Source organism: Thunnus maccoyii, chromosome 1, assembly GCF_910596095.1.
Source record: "Thunnus maccoyii chromosome 1, fThuMac1.1, whole genome shotgun sequence".
Lineage (NCBI taxonomy): Eukaryota > Metazoa > Chordata > Actinopteri > Scombriformes > Scombridae > Thunnus > Thunnus maccoyii.
In genome coordinates this window covers 12,735,758-12,760,278 of record NC_056533.1, presented here as the reverse complement: position 1 = coordinate 12,760,278, position 24,521 = coordinate 12,735,758, and the positions used below count along the sequence as shown (strand labels likewise).

Below are 24,521 nucleotides of genomic sequence, written 5' to 3'. Positions count from 1 at the left end.
CTGATGGAAAGCTCCTCATGTTTTGCCCACATTACCTGGTAGACAAAGAGGTTGTTAGTATTGATAGGCTCATTCACGGTTGGTTTGGTCCTGATTAGAATCATTAGAAGACATTTTTTGTCTTCTTTTACAGTAGCTGTCCCATTATCTTGCTGGGTCATCGCTCCTTACCTTTTCAGGAGGGCACTAATAAAATTGCTATCTCTCAGGCTTTTCCGCTGTGGAAATGAGTTTGAAAGCAATTTGGACATGTCACCCCCAGGAGAGAGTTGATATTGATTTGCCATGAACTACCACCAGGATCTAAAGGAAAAAGGGCAATTTATCTACAAATGAGAAAACTCACAGAAAAATCACATTTTTCTAAATAGCTGACCTACTTTCTGTCATGCAAGCCTCTAGTGTCTCACACTCCATCCGCCTATTCTCAGGGCTGTGTTTTGGGCTCCTGCCCAAATGTCTGCTTGCTCCAAATGTTTGCATATTGAAAAGTACATTTTACCCTGCCAGCTGCTCCGTGTTGAACCAAGACAGTTTGAAGTGGACAGATGCCATTAGTTTTGTCTTAAGTAATTGGATGTGAGCGTGTATGTGTGTGAGCTGCAAGGGTGCTTGTTGACCTTTGAGAGAGAGCGAAAGAGTCCTGATGTACTCACCCTAACTCACCCCATCTCTTCTGTTTCATCCAGAATGACACATGGGGACAGCAGTACTCCTACGCACTTTTCAAAGCTATGAGCCACATGCTGTGTATTGGGTATGGCATGTACCCCCCGGTGGGCATGACAGACGTGTGGCTGACCATCCTCAGCATGATTGTGGGCGCTACCTGCTACGCCATGTTTGTGGGCCATGCCACCGCGCTAATCCAATCCCTAGACTCGTCTCGACGGCAGTACCAGGAGAAGGTGAGTCAAGATGATGTGTGGCTGTCTTGTGTTACTAAAAATTAGGGCATGTTGTGATAGGTGTCAATGTCTTCTCAGCTCCTCCGAACAGAATTTCTGTCTTTAGTCATGCTTTTGAACCATATGTAGAGAGGCAGGAATCCCAGCCTTCCCAGTTCAGGGAAAGGAAAGCCCTGACAGCTGGCCATGAAGGCAGAGTTGTGCTCCACAGTGCCATGCCCTCTGTGGGCCCAGCGTGGGCGATAATGAGCTGGGCTGCTAGGCTGCCACATTGCTCACCGTCTGTAACGAAGAGGAGACTGGAGAGAATGACCTCCAGGGAATGGAGGAAGAGGCTCGAGAGACCGCATCCGTATGAAAGAGGGAAGAGTGGGAGTGAAAGAGGGCATAGAGAAAAAGAACTAGGCAGACAGGCAGAGGTACACATTAGATGACGTAATGGGTGTATGTGTGACTCTGAGGTGCTTCGACTTCAAAAAGAGCAACGGATAAATGAAACACCTCACAGACCTCTGGGGGTGAGTAACAAAGAGACTAGTTGTTCACCAGGTTCCCAAAAGAAAGAAGAAAAATCCAAAAAGTAACATGCAACTTGGTACATCACTAATGCTGCTGATCTCAGTAGCTGTTTAATGAGAGGGGAGCAAACTGACTCCCGGCACAGCACTCTCCACTCATCTGCTGCTCTGCTTTAGAGATGCATCGTTGCCAAGTAGACTGAACAGCTGGCCTGTCTCAGCACCCGTCAGCATGTGCTACCAAAGCTATTTGCTGCCGTTTGTGGGATCACACCCTAAGGCGCCTTAAGAATCCCCCAGCTAGTTAAAAAAGCTCCCCTGTGCTCCCCAAAGCTTCCCACGGTGCCTGCCTACAGAGAGGTTATTACTGGAGACTGCAATTAATTTTTAAGAGTGTGAATTCTCTCATTTATCTTCCCACATGCCTCAGTGATAAGGCACTCTCTGGGTGCACTGTCACTGCGTGCTCATCTGGCTGTGGGAGCCAGACAGTAGTCATTTCTACTACACTGTACTATACCCACTCCTCCCTGCTTATCAGGGCTAGTTCCTTCAAAGACATAAACCCTTTTTGTCATTGGCCCTTGCCTCCATTGTGTGACAGCGGGATCTGCCTCCAGGAGATTTCACTCTGCTTTTCCATGTTTGACTAATGCCTTAATCCACACACACAAGAAGTGGACAATCCGCTGGTCAATCCCTAGAGTTTTGAAGAAGACAGGTGGCTGTTTTCAGATGGCCATTGGGCCACCATGACGGAGCCAGCTGTTCTTGTCAGCAGGGACCCAGCCTAGAGAGAAATCTGCTCAGTGAACCACCACCAACGCGGCAAGCAATGGCCAACCTGCCATCATACACAAAGTTATTATACACAACTGTGTGAGATGATTCTAGTTAGTGGCAGTCATTAGTTAAAACATGCTGTGGTGGTTCTTTGTTACATCTTTGAAAAAAAAAATCTTAGGATCATAATATGAAAGATATTTATATCTTTCATATAATGATCCTAAGATTTTCTTTGATGATTACCAACATTTATACAAATATTTGTTCTCTAATCCAGTGACGAATGTGGCAATAAAGGAAGGCATCATTAAATAACAGGTGTTAACTCATCATTCACACCTTTGTATCACCCACTAGTGAGTGTGGTTTGTGCAAGGAATTCTGCATAAAAACATTAAGCACACCAACAACCCAGCACTTTGAAATATCAAATACAAATAGTGTTCAACGAAAAAAAACATTTTTAATCATATATGCTTTCCCTCTTTGGATATTTGCATATTATGTGGAGGATACTTTAAATAATAGTATATGTACTTGTATTAATCTGTCCCGTCAGAGCACTTTCATGAGTGTTAATGAACTCACAAACTCACTCTCAGGGTGGGTACTTACGCAAAGTACAAGGACACTGAGGAGCTTTAATTCTTGACAACAGTACTCATCAAAAGTAGAGTGCATTTGTAACACATTATATGATTATTATAGGATTACAGAGAGTGGTTGTCTGTGTATTTAGTGTGTAGCGAAATTTAAGAGGAAATTCAGAGGTAAATATGCAACAAAATCCATAAGAAAGACTGCAATAGATTTTTTCTCACATGGGTATGAGTGCTTAATTTAAGTGGCCTAAACAAGCAAAACCATATACTTAGTATCATGTGAAGTTGTGACGTATCTGATATTTATAGATGCCATAAAATGTGCAGATGTTAAAATAAATGAGTATGTAATACATAGATATAGTACGTTTGTATGTACTGTAATGAAAAAATGAAATATTTCCAAATTTGATATTTGATTTGACTATTCACTGTTGTAGACCTACAGTATTACCCATATTAAAGATTCAAAATTGTGGCTACCTAAATATGAAGTCTATTACTGTATATATTTGAAGAGTTTGAATATTGGATGGAAAATTGAAAAAAATGTGATCTATGTACATAACAAACATCTTACAGTATCAAACAACATGAATAAGTTATAATAATTATTATTAATATTAATATTAATTCATCGTAATAACTAAACTTATTTTTATTGTAGTTCAGTTATTCATTCATTCATTAAGTTGTTCAAGTGTTTTTCTTATGTTAATCCTTCTATTTAAAGATCTTTTGATCAGTTTCAAAGGAAAAGCATTTTGTGATCTTGTGTCTTGATTTTTCTTCTACATTTGGATCACAGACTGCTGTTTTTGATTCACAAAGTGTTTATTGATTCATCAAATATTTCAGTATGTTTGACGGTGGGTCTTACTGGAAAAATCTGTTTGTCTTTCAACTCTCATGAATATGTTTACCCACAGCTCTGACACAAGATGTAGCTCTTCATCTTGGTTGCAACTCTTGTTGTTGGTTTCTAAACAACATCACAGTTGTTTAGACACTCTTCTAATACTTAATTTAGCATGCTGACTCAACACATGCATAGCTGATGTTGCAGATTACAGATCGTGAAATATGAAGAACTAGACATTTAGCCTCATTAGTAAATGCCGGAAATGCCACCAGTATTTTTCTCTGTTGGATGTTGGCAGACTGTAATGATTCTCTGCAGTTTGCAGTTTGGAGTTTTTGTGTTCAGAAGCCAAAAATGTTCATGTTGATATTCCAAAGATGCTGTCAGCAAGACTACAAAACTGCATCATTTGCATACACCACCAGTCTGTGAAGTAGCAGGAATTGTGAGTGTAGACTCTCTGCAGCCCTATAAATCACTGACATCTTTTTTTAACAATCATGCTTATTACACAATATTCACAAATACTGTGTATATTAGATACATATAGTAATATGGAAATTAATATTTGTAATCCGTGGAGCTGGATGCAGGCTAGAGTAAGCTAATGCATTGTGCTGTCTGTGTGTGGTTGAGTTGTGTTTGATGTTTGACCTGAGCCTGCCAGTTGGTAAGCACCTGATGCCTGATGACACAAACTTACTCACAGAACTGTCGCAGAGGGACGGAGGCTAGATACTGACCTCAGGTCTCTGTTTAGTCAGTGAAGGAAGTGCAAAGTTAATGCAAAATGCTGATCAATGCTGAGCCAAGCACCAACAATGTCACATTTAACTAACTCATTCTGCTTTTGAAGTGACGCAGGCTCTACATTCATCCACTGTAAATGAGCTGTAAAAAGTAGAGCATGGAGCCCTCATACACACGGCTGTATGGCCATGATGAGAGGCCATCTGTTCAGTTGGCATGCAGAGGTGATGTCCAGGTAACAGTTAAATTTAGACGGGAAACAAATCAGTGAAATCCCTCTGGGGGATGATGATGAAGAGAATCAGTCTATGAAGGAATCTCAGAAGTGTACAGACGAGAAAGAGCAAAAGCATGTGAAAAAAAATCTCTGCTCTCAAAGATGGTGAAAATTATCATCAGAAAGCTGGGGTATAATCTTTCCTGAATAGAATTCTATTACAATGTGGCACCATGTGATAAATGCCTGGGCTGTCAGAAGCTAGCAAGCAGACTTAAATGAGCTCTTAAATAGGAATCAGGCAGGCTGTTAACTGTTATACAAAGTGGAGAGCCCAGCAATCACACTAGATACTAAGGGTTGAAGTGTTGCCCCCGCTGAGATGAAAAACAGCTTTATTAGATTCATTTTCACGCTGCTAAAAAATATATGCCTGTTGCCAGTCTTTTGATGTGTGTCAACAGAGCCCGAGGAAACAGAATACTAAAGGAGCGAGAATTTTCTACCTGTTTTTAACTCAGTTTGCTGCATGGATTAGGTTGGGTCCCTATCACATCTTAATGCAATAGAGACCGACTGGAGCTGCACATGTTGTAAGCTTTTTCTTAGTGACACCTTTTCAGTGACTCCCATCTGCTAGAGGTGCAGAGTGCTAGTTACTGAGTGCTCTAGTCATGGGATTTTAGTTAAATTGTCAAGTAGTGATACATTCTGTGGTGGCTTCATTTGAACTCAGTACTCCTTTCTAGATAAGATGAGTTTAATTTAACCAAGTGGTGCTCTGACATGGATCATTTTTATTTTTTAGCAGCAAATACTCAAAATCAGAATCCATCTGGGGAAATTGAATTTGTTGCTTGATAAATAATTTGTAAAGTGTTAGAAAAATGTACTTTTTTCTTTTTTTTTCAGTAATTTTTTGTACCAACCTTAATTTGGTATACTGTAAATGTCCCTAAAGGAGTACATTGTTAACCCTGTAGCAGGACTATACTGGTCCGTGTACCCTCCGTCCTCCGTGTGTTCAACTTTTTTGATAATTCACACGTTTTTCATGTGAATTAAAAAAAAAAAATCTATGTTATGGATGGATAGCATAGCTGCGGGAACATGATTTCAGTTGAGGGCAGGGGGGTGCTGACTATTAAACCCCCCCTTGCCCCCAAAAGAGTTTCTGACTTTATTAAATTCCTGCAGCGATCGCCCACACAGAGACACGTTGTACACATTTAAACACGAGGCACAGCAGCATAACTTCATTGATTATTTAAATCTCCTGACACGCTGACAGGATCGGTCAGGATCTAATTAATGTTCTATGTTCTTCTATACATCCAAAAAGTCACAAACACAGTCCAGGTTCATACAGTGAAATTGTTTGGAGTAAAGCAGCCGTCTTCCTGATAAATCCTGAGCTCCATCAAAGCTGTCTAAAAAATTTATTTCAGAAGCTAAAAGTTTAATTCTGTTTCCCCTGGAGAGTTTCCTCTGTCCTGTCAAGTTTATAACTACAGTTTTTAGTTATGCTGCTTAAGTGTCCCACGATATTTGCTTCAGTGACATTACTGTGCGCATTGAAACATTTACAATTACTGAAAGCAGCCTCTCTAATCTTTAAAGTAAATCGTTAAAGAAAACACTCATACATCAATACAACACAATAAAGAAATCATCTGGAAAGCTGGCGCTGCTCGACATAATTTAAAAAGCAATATCGCCTACAGGGACCAGTAGAGGTGGAGTGAAATATCCACTGTAAGTGGCTCGGTCGGGCATGCCTGGTTCTTGTCCCCACTCCCCTATCTTTATATGCAAGGTCTATTTTTGCTAGACCAGCTCACACACAACATACACACAAAAAAAATAAATTATTGCAATACCACAAATGGGCCTATGGGTTGCCAGCCACCTGGAGGTGGGGATGCTGCACCTTGGAGTGAAGGTGCTGCAGCACGAATAAAAACCTCAAGCAGCAAATCTTAAAACTGTAGTTATAAACTTGACAGGACAGAAGAAACTCTCCAGGGGACACAGAATTAAACTTTTAGCTTCTGAAATAATGTTTTTCAGACAATAGTCAGCACCCCTGTACCCCCAACTGAAATCATGGTCATGGTCACGTCTATCTATCTATCTATCTATCTATCTATCTATCTATCTATCTATGCTGTGGCAAGCATAGCCAATGATAATGTTTTTGTAGAGATGCAGTAGGGGCAGTTAATATAACAATAAAAAAGAAATTGTTTTCTGGTTTTGGCTGAATTTCTATTCCAATTGCCAATTTGAAGACAAAAACGGGAAATGCACATGGATTTCCGTTTTTTTTTTTTTAATTTACACGAAAAACAGAAAAACAAAACAATGCATTGTATATTTGTTTATCGTGTTATCAAACAAGTTGAACACAGCTTTAGATGGAGGATACACAGACCTTGCAACTAACAATTCATTATTAATAAGTCTGTTTGATCTGATAAATCCAATTATTTTCTCAAATAATAATTTGGTCCATGAAATGTCAGAAAATAGAGAAGAAATGTCCATCGCAATTTCCGTAAGCCCAAGGTGATGTCTTCAAATTACTTGTTTTGTCTGACAAGCAGTCTAAAACCCAAAGATATTCATTTTACTTCTATATATGAGAAAGAAAAGCAGCAAGTATTTACAATTAAGAAGCTGGAAAGAAAGGATGTTGGCATTTTTGTGAGATTAATGACTTAAAAAATTAAGCGATAGTCAAAATAGTTGCTGATTAATATTCTGTCGGTTGATTAATCGACTAGTTATCTCAGCTCTACCCTGTAGAATTACACTGTAGTGTAGAATACTACAGTACTGTAATATTGTAATACCCCATTAGTAGTATTATACACTAATCTGCTGGGGTCTCTCATCTCCACACTGAACCCTTGTATTACCCAGCAAGCAGCTCTGCTACACCACAGTATAAAACATTGTGAGCTGGAACAGGTTAAGCATCTGCCAAATTCCCCTGAGGATTGCTCCCTCTTGTCTCAGGCATGTAGAGAACCATTATCACACAAAGAGAATTACATCTCTCCAGATTGGGGGCACAAGATGGCTGCACATGTGACTGTGCATACAGGGTATGCCTGCCACTCCAGCTCTCAGTAAGCCGCTGCTTATCTTTAACTATGGCCCTCTACAGTGCAAATGTACACAGCACACAGAGATGGGAATGGGGACACAAAACAAAAAAGATAATCTCACTCATTTGTGGGTGACTTGTGATCCATGTTGTCTTACTTACCAGCATATGGAAGCTCTGTGATCCGCAGCATTTCTCCTCTCAGGTTTTTAACAGTATTTTATTCATATTATTCAGTGCAGGATAAGTGAGTTGTTCTGTTTGTTGTTGGTAATCGGTGATGAAATCGACTTGTATATGAATGGCATGTTGTGGCATGCCAGTCCCAAATGGCTTTAGAAGGAAATAGCAATGGGATGCTGCACCCCTCCCCTTTAAATCTCTAATTAACACTTGGCAATTAAACATGGCTCTTTGGGGAATACTTAATAAGAGGCCCAAAGCTGGTTATTTGTGGGTGAAGAGGCTCTAGAGATCTTTTGTTCCCCCACTTCAGTCCCTTTGGAAATGCAGTAAATAGTCATCAGAGGGAGACTATGTTTGCACTTGATAGAGATCACCCATTCTTTCCAAGGAAGGGAGAAAATATAAATGCTGTACCAATATACCAATACCATACTCAATACCCAAATACCAATACCACAATCAACCCAAGGACACAGCTGTCAACAAGTTGAGGAGCTTAAGGCTGATTCTGCCTTACAGTAAAAGCTGTTCTCATTAGTCGGGACCTGACTGTTGGCATTAATCTAAACCCTGTTAGATTCCCTTTTCCTCTCTGTCTGCCACATAACTTTTACTGCTGAGTCAGGCCTGTTGACATGCCCCAGAGGTACTACATTAAATCCCAGATTATTAAATGCACAACGAAAAGCAAGTGAAAACAGCAACCAATGTCAATATACTGTATATTTCACTCAAGTCAATTTTATTTGTATAGCGTAATATCACAGATCACAAATTTGCCTCAGGGGGCTTTACAATCTTTACAGCAATACAATATCCTCTATCTTTAGACCTGCGATTCGGATAGGGAAAAACTCCCCAAAAAAACCCTTTAATAGGTCATGGCAAATGTAAACCCCCCGACACATTTTCAGTCTTCATACTGAGATTGTCATTCCAGTAATGACAGATAGATATTCAGTAGCAACATGTAGTTCTCTATGCATTTAACCATAATGCTGCTACGGGTGGCTAGTTCCTGTGTTTACTTTCCTTCAGACTCATGTGACAGACAGAAAAAAAAAGTTGAAGTGATTCATGTAAAAATCATGTAAAAATCATTTAAAAATCATGTAAAAATCATGTTTCTTTCAGAAGTAGTAGGAGGCTGACAGAGGGCCTTGCAAGGCCTTGTTCACCCGAATCTCAGTCTGAATCTCCGGAATCTCAATAAAAGACCTGCAGAGATCAAAGTTTGCAGGACATATAGAGTCACAACTGCCACATTTATGGGAAATACATCGGGTTCAAATAAACCGTAATTTCCCATTAAACTGGTGGAATAATTGGATATAAGATATGTAGCAGTCATTTTATGAGACCACCTGTCTCTCTGTGGCATAATTCTCACTATAGTATACAGACTGCTACCAATGATAGCTACTGCCAGTCCCTAAATCAATGGTGTTACAACCATTTGGCATTGAGCTGTCCTCTAACACATACAGAAATCAAAATCAAAGAGGATGGAGTATTCTCTAATAATGTGGTTTGGTAAATTCTTTGTTGCCCATTTTTGCAACTTGACGTTAGTGGATTCAAATACTGTATTTAAGACATAAGTAATCCTTGTTACATGACCTATACCTTTTGACCATGCAAAGCAAGGTTAGAGAGAAGGAGACAGAGAAAAGTGGAGAAAAATAAATGTTTAGAAAGTGTAATTAAGTGGCTGACATGTCTTTTGGGAAATGAATTATTCATATTTTATTTGGTAAAAATATGCATCTGCTTGGAGAGCTGCATGAGAGAGAAGGGAATTGGGGAAAAAAAAGAAAAGCATGATAAAAGAGAAGAGGGACAAAAAGAAAAAATACAAATGGGAAACAGATCAAAGAATGGCGGTATGGAGAAAGATCAAAACTGAGAAGTGAGGGAAAGGATTTGTGAAATGAAATAGCATGAGAATGCTGTTCTCTGTAGTTCAGAGGGCAGAGTATGCTACCAGTAATGCCGACTGAAGGGTAATAGGCTCACCCAAATAGACAAAAAAGGTCCTCTCTACTGTAACATACTTCAAGGTACAGTAAGATTCTTACAGTAAAGAATCTTAGTACCAGTTAGTACATGCAAGGCTAGCACTTTGTGTAAATTTAAATAGCATAAGAATTCAACATCTTCAGATGGTCACAGCCAAATGTTGCAATATGAAGCTGCCACCACTAGCTATTTAGCTTAGCTTAGCACAAAGACTGTAAACAGAGGGAACAGCTAGCCTGACTCTTTCTAAAGCTAAGAAAGTCCACCAACCGGCACCTCTAAAGCTCACTTATTAACACGTTTTATCTTCTTTGTTTAATCCACACCAAAGCAACTCGTTGTGGTTTTACAAGGGGTTATGATCTGGACTGTTTTTTTGGCTGGGCACAGTAACTTTCCCCTGTTTTCAGTTTTTGTCCTAAGCTAAGCTAACCAGCTGCTGGCTATAGCTTCAGTGTGGTATCAATCTTCTCATATCTTGACAAGAAAGCAAATTAGCATACCAAAATGTCAAACTATTCCTTTAACTTTGCCAGTGTGTTGTTTTAGCAACTTGTTTTGAGGCCATTTTTAACATTTTAGAGAGAAAGAAAGGGGGGGAATCCAATTGTTCTTATCGGCCACTTTTAAATTGGGAACAGCCCCCTGCAGCCTGAACCCCCTGGTTTTCAGAGAGCGGTGAGGACAGCTGATGATGGAATGATTAACTCCTTAATGCTGACTATGATTGGATTTAGCCAAGAAGAGCAGGAGAGCAGGGATCTTCCTGGTGGCAGTGTGATGGTGGTTGTGCAGCAATAAGATAATTTCCTGTCACAGGGGGTATTATCAGCCCATCATAGCATCAGGAGACCGCCGTCCCCCTATGGTTAGTGTCTTTAAAACCCTATCGGCTACTCTTGGGAGACTCAGCAGTGATTAATAAATATGAAATGCCTTTGAGTGAGACACCAAGCAACTGTATGTACAGTAGTACTCATAACAATATAAACACAATAGGGGCGGCTGTGGCTCAGGAGGTAGAACGGGTCATCCACTAATCGGAAGATCGGCGGTCCAATTCCCGGCTCCTCCAGTGCCGATGTGTCCTTGGGCAAGATACTTAACCCCAAATTGCTCCTGATAGCTGTGCCATCAGTGTGTGAATGGTTAGTTTCCTCTGATGGGCAGGTTGGGACCTTGCATTGTAGCCCCTGTACCCATTCAGCATATGAATGGGTGAATGTGATTTGTAGTGTAAAAGCGCTTTGAGTGGTCGGAAGACTAGAAAGGCACTATACAAGTACAGTCCATTTACCATTATCTTGCGTTTGTTCACTTGACTAATGTTCTTTCATGTCGGGAGAATCAAATTGTTACATGCAAAGCTGAGGATAAATGGATGTATTAAACGTTGACAGTATTTTCTTTTCTTTTTCTATGAAAGTTTAAAAAAAAAAAAAAGGTTGAGAGACATACTGAAGAAGATGATAATCCATGCCTGTGAAACAGAGTGCCGTGCTGTGGCAAGTCTAATGCAGGAGACATAAAGACATTAGATGCAGAACATGGGTTAAACCTGTCATCTTCACCCTTGAATCACACGCAGACAAGCCATCGTCTCTGCAATACTCAGCAACCAATGGGACTGCAGCTAGATGTCTGTGATTGTTTTCTAGAGCTTTCCGTCTCTTGGAGGATAGGAACAGAAGTTTCTCTCTGTGGAAGGATTCTGTTTCATCATCAGATCAGTAAATGCTCAATTTTATGCCAAAGGGATTGCAGGGATAAAGACTCAAACCCTTACCCCATGACAGAACTCATTCATCTCCCCACATGCACAGAAACTGGATATCTAAAAGCTTCTTTCCCCCTTCTTATTTTTCCTTGTGCAAGTATTTAATTTTCCAGGTCACTTACATAGCATTGACAAATGTACAATTCTAAGAGGTGATGGGATTTTTACCAGGTATCATATGAGCAATTTTGCTAGGTTGGACATAGAATATTATATTTTAGCTGATATGTCTGTCTGCACATGTGTCTTTGTATGCGTACATGTATCCTTGCACTGGCAAATATATGTATAAATTGCAGTGTTTATGATTGTCTTTGTGCAACTAACAATGTAAAGACAACACAGTAGAAAGTCATTATTACAAGCAGGGACATGCAACTGTTTGTATAGCTTAGCAGTCACATTTGTTTTTCTTCTTCGTCTGTGAGGGACTCAACAGGCTCTGGTCAAACAGATGAACTAAAACCCATCTAAATTTGGCAAAGACGGGTGCAGGACAAAAAAAGAGAGCATTGTACAACTGAACATTGTAGAAGAGGAAAATAGGGCTGCTTAAAGGAGGATTACAAATACAGCAGGGTGTTTGTTACCTGGAAACCTTGTTGCCCCCTGATCAAACTCATTCTAGGATGGTTTTAGTTTAGTCTGCCTGCATGTTTTATAGAACAGGTTTTTAATCCTAGTATGTGTTTCTCTCAAACTCCCCTTGCATCTCTTGATTTTCAGGAACCCTGACAGCTTTCCTGCTCTCACAGAAACAATCTGACTTGCATGAGACAGCTGTCCTTATTTACTGTGCTATATTTCCACAAGATTGTCCTTTTGATGATCCCCTCTAAGATTAGTGGTGACTAGGGGAGTAGAGCCAGATAACAAAGAGGGAGACAACTGAGGTCGGCCATGTCATTGAGTGGTAAGAGTGTTGGCAGTGTAGAAATGGTGATCAAAGAGTACTTCCAGCGTCGCCCTATGAATGGTTAATTTCTTCTTTTTTCTTTCACTGAGGGTCAAGGATTCTACCTGTTCTTATTCCCGAGGTGCTCTTGGTGGGCTTTGATCTGCATCTTTGCTTCCTGCACTGTAGAATCAATGCAAGGCCATTTCACACACATTTTAATACATTTATTTACATAAAGACGAGAGGATTCAAACACACACACACATGCACACACACACACACCTTTTCAGTGTATAACAGAAACACTGATAAGTGTTTTGGTGTGCATGGTGATTGAGGAGCCACAAGGCCCTGTACTAATTACAACCTTGCACTCACATACATAAATACATAAGGCGTTATTGGTAGTAGGTAGGTAGTAAGTACCTACTGGAAATGAATTTGTATTATTTAGGCAAAAACAAAAGTGAAACAAAAATTGAAAACATCTTTTAGATTGTATTTTAGTTAAAGTATTATTTAGTTATAATTTATGATATTATAGTATATTACACATACACACACCCCTTAAACACACACAGAAACATGTACTTACACCAGCCTACATAAGTACATGCACTCACACATAGACACGCACATAGGAAAACACAAGCATAAATGGGCACACAAACCATTAGTGTCTCTAGTATCTTGGACTAACTTTTTTTTTCTTTTATCTGTGGTTGCCTTGCTTTTTTTCCTACTGTTCTTTTTTCTCCTGCCACTGATTTAAAGGCATGATTTGAATTAGTAATCACATCACATCTTTCTAAGAACACTCTCACACATTCTTGATTGTACCATATCCTCCAAATGTAACAAAGAAACACACACACATATACAGTATATGTCTCAAGTTAATATGACAATTAACCACATTTTTTTCAGTGTCCTGACTGACTTGACAATGACATTTCTGTCCCCACTATGTCCATACTTTAGGTTGGAACAGCTCTTACCCAATGCAAAGGCAAATGCAAAAATACATTATTTCACTGTTAAATACTTGAAATGTATGAGATGTAACTCTGGCTTGAGCTTTGAAATTGAATGATAACTGTAGAATGACCAAAGAAGTTAGTTGAAAATGACAACTCCAACTGGATATTGGAGTTATACATTTACTTTACTATGAGTGGCTATCCAGGTTAGCCACAATGGTGCAATCTTTTACAAGCTCACAGTGAATTGCCAGCATGACTAGACACTTCTTGACAATGATCACACACTTCTCGATATCTAGAGAGCTGATACTATACTTTTAAAAATATTTAAAACAGATATGGAGTTAGTACATTATGTCAGACTGCCTTCCGTCTTTTGAGGGAGTCAGAGAGACTGTATGATCACAGACTGGGAAAATGCTATCTTGTTGGGCATTACCTGCAAGCGCCCATATGCCCTGTATGTATCCGTCTCCATTTCCTTGTGTGTCTGACCTCAGTGCCAGCTGTTCCCTGTGGCTGTGTATCTGTGATGCAGCACTATGGCCTTTGAGTAACCTGATTGTTGTGTGTCTCTGTGTCCCTGCAGTACAAACAGGTGGAGCAGTACATGTCGTTCCACAAGCTGCCAGCAGATATGAGGCAGAGAATCCATGACTACTATGAGCACCGTTACCAGGGCAAGATGTTTGACGAGGAAAGCATCCTGGGAGAGCTGAACGAGCCGCTCCGAGAGGTGGGATGAGTGTTTCTGTCTGGGGTTTAAATCTGCAGCAAATGTGGCAGTGATACATTCAAACGCCTGTGTTCTGCTTGACATTCCCCTCAGTTCAGTTCACATTCACTGACATTTTACCCTTACACAAGTGCACAGTGGGAAAAAGGTTTTTTTCTCCTGAGGCCAAATCCAAATGAGTAAAACTGAGAGGATCTCACAAAAGAAAAACAAATGTCTGCACAGCTGACATTTTTCCCATTGTTACTCTTGTCTGAAACTGTGACAGGTCAATGCATTTTGTAAAACACCAGTTCTAGCTCTTTTCTGCTGTCCTTACTAACTGCTGCTTTCAATTTTTATTCTGTGTGCTCACACAGGAAATCATCAACTTTAACTGTCGAAAACTGGTGGCCTCAATGCCTCTGTTTGCCAACGCCGACCCCAACTTTGTCACTTCCATGCTCACCAAGCTGAAGTTCGAGGTGTTCCAGCCTGGGGATTACATCATCAGGGAGGGCACCATTGGCAAGAAAATGTACTTCATACAACATGGGGTTGTCAGTGTACTGACCAAAGGCAATAAAGAGACCAAGCTTTCAGACGGCTCCTACTTCGGGGGTAAGACGAGTTGGTGCTGCACCAGAAACACAAACTCAAAGGTCACATGCACTCACGCACATCTTTATGTGGAACCTAAATCTGTCCTCTTTTAATATTAATAATGGTGTCCTTTAAGACATAGGCCTAGGCTTGAATTTTGATTTGTGAGGCAACAGCATTTGGATAATGCTATTCAGGCTCAGATATTAGCTCCTTGTGAGCTTTCAGTAATATATTGTGCATTGCTTGTCACCTCACCTAAAATTCTGCTTCATGGTTTATGCAGGATTTTTCCCTTAATTCACATCACGAGCTGTCTCTTAAATGTAGGGCAAATTAAGAAAACAGTACTCACTGTGGTGAATATTAAGAAATATGCATTTGAAGGTCACAGAGGTCAGAAAGCTGTGAAATTACATATTATATGAATGCTTGAGACTTAAGCGATAACCCAGAGTTGTTATGTACTTAACTCGTGTTATGTTCTTAATCAGGGTCAGATAATGCGTAGCTCTCTCATGGTCCCAGAGAGCCTATGACACATGTAGGAGACAATGCTGCCATACTGCCCTCACCAAATACCAATTAATTTGCCCAGTGACAGCGTATCATTTAGACTACACTGTTAAGTAATGAGAAATGGTGGCAAAGCGTTTAACAGCACATGACCTGCCTGTGGAAGTTTAATTACGCTTTGCCTGCTCAAGTCCATCTCCATGCCCTCTCTCCGGGGGTTCCAGAGAAATAATGAAAAGATGGCAGGCAATCTATCTCTACATATGCCAAAACTAATCAACATTTTAGACAACATGGCCCTGGCTCTCTCTAGAGCCATGTTGTCTCAAATGTTGTCCAAAATGTTCCCTCCTTCAGTCCCTCCTCAGCAAGGCGTAATTCAGATTCAGGGAGAGGTTTAGTGTGCTTATAAGCTTGTTTCCAGCACACACGTCCTGGTAATGTCACGGTTTGTGCGACAGCTTGGACATTCTGTCATTCAAAGATCATTATCTTCTAAAGACATTTGACTTTTTTTTTTTCCTTGAGTGAACTTAAATGTGAGTAGTGAAACCCACAAAAGTGCAAATGCACTGGTTTTGGAAAAGAAACTAGCTTGCTTGCTGTAATCTTAAGCCTTGGATCTGTAATTATTTTCCCCTCTTGCGCATTATAGGGACAAGGCTTTTGACTCCATTATCTTGTGACTATTCCTGGAAGTGCCATTTCTCTGGGGGTGTAAGGGTTGGGGCTAGTGAGGTAAGCCTAGAGCCAGTGGGAGTTTGTTACCAAACACGAGTTAGTCATTCATGAAATTAATTGGTGCAGGATCAGCACAGGGAGTATGTGGCACATGTGGATCTCAGTGTGGCTGTCAGTATCAGCAAGAAGGAAGTCTAAAGCAATGAGCAGTTGTTGTTGTTGTTTTTTTTTATGTTATGTGCAGGGACACGGACACCTGCTCGACACGGATTGCAATGTTTTGTCTGTGTATCGTGTACAGTGTGAATGTGTGAGCATGTGAAGGAGGAGCAGAAGCTGTCCAGTTGTTGAACAGCTTTGTTTTTTGTCAAACAGGCTCCTTGTCAGCAGGCTGCAGTTTACAGTACAGCAAATGGCAGGCGTATATGCTCATCAGCATCTCAGCAAACTCATGTACTATAATTCATTCATTCATAGACAACCTGAATTATTTACACAATTATATACTCAGCAGTCTGCTCCAGTTTGTTAGCTGTTGGATTAGCTCGAGTCAGAGAGCCTAAAGTCTAAAGTGGACACGACATGTCCTGGATAGGAGCGTCGGCTGGGCACACAGCGATCCACTGGAGAGGGGAAATGTAATGTGACTGCAGTACTAACGCCAAGGGACACATGGATTGCTGCCAAGCCTGCTCTCTGGACGCTGCTCTGGGCTCAGAAAGAAAACATGCACACCCTCCCACCCCCACTCCACTTCCCTCTTTCTCTCCTTATAGTTCAGTATTGAAACACTTATCCGAACAGCATCTCCGCTGCCCTCTCAGTGCCCAGACTGAGCAGGTTATTGTGTTGTTATAGTTCATCCTTTGTTGCCTGCAGTAATTGATGTGTTGCCAGTGCAGACTGCGTCTCTCTCTTGTTAGGAGGAGAGCTCCATGACCTTGTGGTGGCCCTGAATGCCAGTCAGAGGTGCTTATCAAAAGTTGCCTTTGATTGCACCTCTAAGATGGCTCACTTTGCCTCTGAGTGAGTGGCTTGCAGCAGCTCTGTGAGTAGGGGGAAAAAAAGAAAGTGAGACAGAGTCAGAGGGAAGGAGGGGGGTTGAGGTGGGGAGTAAGTTGACTGCACAGTTTGCAATCTCATGTGTCATCTTTTTGGCTTTACTCAGTCTGACTGGTTCTCTGTGAATGGTGCTCTTTTAATCCGTAGTCTCTTGAAGTTCTGGGTTAGGGAACTAATACTCCTCCTATCTCCGTTCTCTCTATCTTTACTTATTTGGCCTTTATTTTTTTCTTTCTCTGAGCTTAGACTGGCTGTGCTATAGAGCTGCCAAATGGCCATCTTGACTGAGTGAGTCAGTGAGAGGGGCTGGCAACAGCAAAGATCCAGGTAATCCTCCCGGTCCTTAACCCAGTTAACATCCCTGCACCTCTCGTTCTGCAGCAGCATCACCTAAAGATTGAGGAATGCAGCAGTTGACAGAACGGGGGATATGATGACAAATATAGATGATATAAGATATATTTTTGTTGCCAAACCTCCAGTGCAGATTCACAATGTCTGTCCTTGCAACAGACATTGTGAATCTGTTTTAAAAAAAATACAAATCAAGACATTGCTCACATAATTCTAGTTTCACAGAGAGACATTGTCATTGAGTCATGGATGAAATATTATACTCTCCTTCACACAAACATCTTCTGGTCTTTGAATGTTGTTTTATTTTGTCCTTTGTCACTCACCAACATAAACATCATCCAGCTTCTGTTCAGGGGTGAAAAGGAGACAATGGGATGTGACGGGACACCAGCATCAGCTGAAAAAACACCAGATATCCCCTACCAGTCTGTGCATGCTAGCCAAACGGAAGGTGTTTGCGCAGCTATGCTAATGCAGTGAGGGAGTGAGCATGGCATGTCACGGGGAATCAGGCAGCCCACTGCGGATGTTTCAAAGGTTAGAGAGTGTCCGCTGCATGGGCTGGGGGCATTGTCGGGGAGGGAGATGGGAGCTGACAGCAGGACTCAGAGTCCAGGTGAGCTTTGCCAGACCAGGCTGCAGGACACAGATACTTCATCACAGACCAAGCAGCCCTGCTCATACTCATTAATTCACATCCATGCACACTTGTGAGCAGAAGAAGAAGGCAGGTACACACATACAATCACATGCAGATACATGGACACACAGACTTATGTAAAAGCACATTCAAAGGCCAGTATTTGCATTCACTCAGAATCATGCATAGTGGTTTGCAGGCACTCACACACACACACACACACACACACACACACATACATATATTATAATCTTGAAACACAGACTTAAGAAGAATATTCACTGCAGAAATCTGTTTCATTTACAAAAACAGTTGCACCTGTGCAGTAGATCTCTGTAAGTGTGGTTTGTGTCTGTGATTTTTATCACACAGTATGATGTCATAGAGCTTATGGGGGTTGTAATCTAGTCTCACTACATTAATTACCTTAAAGTAATTCAAATTCTTTAATTAATATAGCCTTGTCAAGAAGCTCAGTGAAGAGAAAAGAGTTTAGAGTTGCCAAGTTATGAGCAGCGTAATGTTTTGTTCATCTCTAAATTTTATTTTGCCATGTAATCACTGAAAACATATTTGCATGTTATCGTGCGTTTTTTCTGGTTTCTACTTACTTTACCTTAATATTATATCATAAAAGGAATTTTTTATTTATATTTTTTACAGAATGACTTGGAATCACTTGGGATATTTAATTTAAAAAATTTAATTTAAAAAATTAATTTTATTTGTACTGTATATCTCCATACTGCAGTATTTTTGTATGTACAACAAAACATTCAGCTTGCGTAGACTGCGGGTTTTGTTAACTGTATTTTGCACAGCTACCTGTTCCCAGTGTGGATGTAGCCAAGAGAAAGTCAGTAAAACCTTACAGAGAGCATAGTTAGTGACCCTCTCTTTCTATGTAGGACATGTGGACATTATACTGTGAGCATCATGTATAGGAAAATGGAGATATATCATGCCTTTAAAGACCTAAACAATTGTATTAATTTTATTTTATTTAACCTTTATTTAATCAGGAAGTCTCATGAGATTCAGTTTGCCCATTGGAATGAACCCAACGAGAAGGTGAAGGAGAGTGGCTATTGCACTTCTATAAATGGTGAGAAACATTATGTTAGTTGAATCTGAATTCAAAAATTGATTGTGATTATTCAGTCCTTTAATTCTATTTTCAGTTCCTTATCTATTGCACTGCTTTCTCCCCACACATACACACACACTGACATCTTGCATGGCATGCAGTCTGCTCTCCACTTTGAGAGCTGGTGCAGGGACACAAGGGAAGCATTTTCCCCATAAGAGCCCAAGACACGTGTGCTGCATCATCCAACAGAAAGACCAGTGTTTTCTTACCAAGGTCACAGAACATGACATCTTAGTCCTCCTGAAAAAGAAACACATAATGGCAACAGAAAAGTAACATCTTCTAGTGCACAGAAGCAGTTTTCCTTTAGGAAACAATGGCATCCTGACAAATAGTTTTGGGAACAAATATCACTGCTGGGCCAGATAAACTCAAAGGAGAGCAGGACAGCAGGGGGACGGGATAGGGAGATTTATCAAGTAGTAGAGTTATTCTCAGAGTTTCATCTTTAGAGCTATTTTGTTGTTTTCACTTTTTTTGTTTTTAGAATCAAATATTTTGAGTATAATGAGATATTTAATTCACAGCCAATCACTTATCTTGTATCATGACAGATATTATAGCTTTGTTAATTTGAGCTAACAAAGCCCACAATTTTGAGCTGATTATGAATCATCTCATTGCTCGTAAGGACCACACAAAAAGGGTAATTGTTGAGGCAGCAGTCAGTTTGAGAAGAAAAAACACGCCCCTTACAGAATACAGAGGCAGAGCGTTCTATGATTTCATGCAGGATTTGGGGAGCGTTGCGATGACTCACAGCAGATGTGAGTAAGCAGTGAGAGTAGAGCATTCATAAATAAAATAAATGTAACTCACAATCCATCAACAAAAGCCATCTAGAGTTGAACAGTGCATTGCACAAGTTAACTTGTCATCCAGCAGTGTGTTACGATTTTCACTGTTACTATACTATCTACTCACCAAATTGTTGCTAACATGAAAGCAACAAAGAGTAGTGACTCTGTGATGGGGGGGGGGCTACTGTCTTACTTATTTTAGTACTTATTTTTGTTCATGATAAAATGAGTATTATTCGTGGTCACTCAACCTCTCTCTGGCCTTATGAACCAACACCTTTTCATAAGTCTTTTTCTTTTTGCCAATACGTGTTTATTGGCTGGCATTTTTGATTACACATATTTTTCTGCAAAACATAGGATAAGAAAGATCTGCTCTTAACCATGTGCATCTGGTTATGTTTTAAAATGGGGGCGCAAACTTGGAAAGATGTATAAGTGGTAGAGGGGGGGCTGGGTGTCCTCCTCCAGAAAAAAAAATTGCAATTTTAAACAATTTTCCTGCATTTCTACACCACCTAACCTCTTGGATTAAGTCAAGAAACAGCCACCTGCACTAGTCTAGATTAGTTAGATTGATGGTGATATGAAAACCAAGAATGCATCAAGAACGGTATATAATTGGGTGAATCAGGACACGAAAAGATTATTGAAAGAATGGCTATTTCATATTTGAAATTATATTTATAAAAAACATTATGTAGCCTAAAATGGTTGTAGGTTTCAGGCTACTAGGCCTTCTTCAAGGTCAAACAAGGAAACACTGTTTATATAAATGAAATATTGACATTGTTTAACAGAAATGTAAACCTGGTTAAACATTGTTAAACCTGAGGGTTGCTATTCTCAGTACTCACAAGGCCATCTTCAAGGTCAACAATTGCAACAAAGTACAAACAATTTGGATGAATGAAATAACCAGAGACAGAGACACAGAGTGTCCTGTAACTATAGTAACTCATTCTAACTCCTGCCTGCGTGCACACAGTGCGAGAGGAGAGGGAGAAACGCTGTGCTGTTGCCAGAAGAGCCGCTGACTGAGATTACTCTGAGCAGCATGCATGGGAATAAATTACAATAACATAGATTTGTGTATATTTCTGGCTTTCGTCCTGATGTCTGAATAACTCGCTGCTGCACGCTGCTGCACGGTGCTGCTGTTGCGCTGTGCTGCTCTGTCTTGTCTGTCCAAGCGCTGTCAGTGTCCTCTTTACGCGCTATGACGTTATCAGTTATGAATTCGTTTTTCACTGCGTAAGAAAATAGATATGTGGCATGAGAGCATGTGAAAAGTGTCAATTGTGTGAGTCTCACGGTCAATGTGTGAGACTTGGCAGACCTGGTATGATGTTTGCTATGTTCACCATCCTAGTTTAGAAAGATAGCATGCTAACACTTGCTAATTAGCACTAAACACAAAGTACAGCTGAGGCTGATGGGAAGTCATTTGTTTTACCAGGTATTACTATAAATCTTTTTAGGAGCAGTAAACCTAATAATCTTAATCTAGTATTATTTCTATCGTTTACATACAAACATAGCATGCTTTTTGTGATTTTCTGTTATTTTTATACTGTTAAGATGTTGGATGTCTATGTTCAACATAGTCAAAGGTCTAAAACTTTAGGTGAACGTTTGTAAAAATTCTCCCGGCAAGTCAAAAGCCCAGGCTTCAACCTGCTCTGAATGCTTCTTTTCCAATGTTACCTCTACTTCCTCCTTGTGATGACATCAGATTGTTCACACATGCCCACAAATGGCCGTCTGTTCCATAGTCTTTGTTGCTTAAGTTGTTCCATGGGTTGTTCGTGTTGTCCACTCACATATTTCAGATCAGAAGTTTCAAGTTTCCATTTCAAGTAAAAAACAAGTGAAATCCTACTACTACTCATTGTGTCATGGTTTGTAGTAGCCTCCTGAGCTTCCCGGGAAGCTGGCGGAGACGTAGCTTCTGGAGGCTGGCCAATCAGAATGGAGCGGGCTCATTGGGGGCCTTAAAGAGACAGGAGCTGAAACGGCCTGTTTCAGACAGTGGCTGAACTAAGGGGCTGCATAAAGGACAAGTATAAATGAGGAGTTTTTTAAACTGTAAATCATGCAAAGATATTCCAGCAGAGCCCCAGATTAAAAACATAGACCTGGAAAAGTGCATGATACATCCCCTTTGAAGATTTGTTGTTTTATATTACATTTTAAATTGAGTTTTTAAAAATATATTTATCTTTTTTTTAATGAAACACATCATATTGCACATCTAACTTTGCTCCTGTTTTACAGTTCTTGATATTCAGGACAGTGTTGAGCTTCAGGGCAGCCATCTGCATTTAGCCCCTCAGCACTGTCCGCTAATCTCTTATTGTTTAGCTCGGAGCGGGTTGCACCAGACCCAAACCCTGCCATGGATTTTTTTCCCCACACTTGTAGTTCAGATGGCACCACTAAGTGTCTGGGCTTCACTTGCTTTCTGCAAAGACAGTTAGATGGGGCCACAGGGCTCACTGCAGCTCACCGCCTCATCTTGGCAGTGTTGGCTTCATCCAGAAAGCCACAGGACAAGAGGATTTAATAAAGAGCTGCGATGCTCCTCTCCAGAGGGGATTACTGGAGCATTGCTGCGGGAAATGGACCCCCCAGCACAGCTACAGCCAGGGCTGGCCCGCTAGCACACACTTACAGTACACGCACACAAACACGTGCAAACACACACATGTACACACATATATGGTACAAGCGTGGTATTTTTACTCTATCTTTCACATTCACAGCTCTCCTGCTAACTTGGCCATCGTCTATTCATCCATGCTCTCTCTCACACACAAGCACCCACCAGTACACACAACACAACAGTAAGAGCAACACACAACATGAGATTGTTCATATGCTTCATTTACAACACATATTCCTCGCTCACTGTCATGTCAAATCATGCACTCTCCCTTTAACTGTTCCCCCATCTCATTTTTCAAACCATCACACACAATCATAACTACTTTACACTCAGTGACCAGAAAAAATATTAAGTCTTTCTACAGTCTAATGCAATCCAGTCACCCTGTAGTGAATGTGATGTACTTATAATGTTGACATTTTGCTGTTCACTCAGCTCGTCAGTTTCTGAAGCCATATTTAGTGATGTTTTTAATGGGTTTTATTATATTGAGAGGTGTTTCTACTGTCCCAACATATGTGTAAATAGGGTAGACAGTGGAAACACTTCTCAGAAATTACCCTAAACCTTCTTGACCCTCTCAAAAATTAAACAGTACAATTGTCGCAAAGGGAATATTTACTGCAGGGTTGTTGTTTTATTACACAGTACAGGTGTTTTCTGTCTACAGAGGATATATTATAAGATTTCACTCATCCAGATGCACAGATGCTGTAACGTATGCTTGTTGCCAGATGAGTCACGACAAAAAAATAAAAGTAGCATTTACATACTCATAATCAGCTCCAGTTTAACTCAAACCCATACTGGCAGTTATGGTCTATGTGTGAGTGTTGAGGCTGTATTTCCATGGTACGGTGGGTTTTTTTCCTTGCCACTGAGCACATTTTGGTACCTTGCCAGTGGGAGGAGAAGTACAGTTGGGAAGTGTCACTGGTAATCGAGCAGCACCCTGCAATTATGGAGTCAACATTGACAGCATTTTTTGCCGTCCGCCTGCTCAGAGTAGGTGAGCTATGCACTACACATGGCGCACCCTGAAAGACCTCTCCAAGATTACCTTTTTCATCTTTTTCATTCATTCATCATACATTTTTCAACCTATACACATAAAGAAAAGCATGCTGTAAGAAGGCTTTCCCTTTCAGTTGATTAACTCCCCATGCAGCTGTCTGTTACAGCTTTCCTTTTCTGAGGGTTTTTTTCATCTGCAGTGCCTAATGTGAGTGGCGTCCATTGTCAAATTACAATTAGGCACATCAGATCCACTGTGGCTACTTTGAATCTTGCCCAAATAGCACCAGGCTGTTACAAATTAACCACATAAACTTCTACACTCTTTTGGGTATCAAACGATCATACAATGGTGTTCCACACAGTTTGCTAGTGAAGCTGTGAAAATCAACAAGACTATGATTTGCTCAAGTTAGGGTTGAGTTTTTAACCAATAATGTATCTTCAAAAGGCTTTGGCAGAGAACATTGTGCAGATATGTTTAATATGCATATTTCGTTTATAGGCTGATAAAAGAATTTAATCTCGGCAGCATTTCTCTAAAATGTGTTTAGCTATGAACATAATTCTTAGGAGAAACAGGTATCATGGGAATCATGGTCATTTGCAGATGAGAAAATTTGCTTAGTCTGAAGAGAAGCTCTTCCAGACCTTCCTGCCAAATGCACATCACGGTGAGGACAGAACTTCTTTTAGA

At 40.4% G+C, this 24,521-nt stretch overlaps 1 protein-coding gene across 8 annotated transcripts in view; it reads left to right on the top strand.

The window, feature by feature from the left end:
- Positions 1–24,521, top strand: part of LOC121904023 (potassium/sodium hyperpolarization-activated cyclic nucleotide-gated channel 4-like) — an 83,372-nt gene that overhangs the window by 45,746 nt on the left and 13,105 nt on the right. For all 8 annotated transcript variants that reach the window (XM_042421521.1, XM_042421544.1, XM_042421512.1 and 5 more), the window contains 3 exons: positions 690–908; positions 14,208–14,354; positions 14,714–14,954. In XM_042421521.1, coding sequence (XP_042277455.1) covers positions 690–908; positions 14,208–14,354; positions 14,714–14,954 — 607 coding nt within the window. The remainder of the gene's footprint in view (positions 1–689; positions 909–14,207; positions 14,355–14,713; positions 14,955–24,521) is intronic.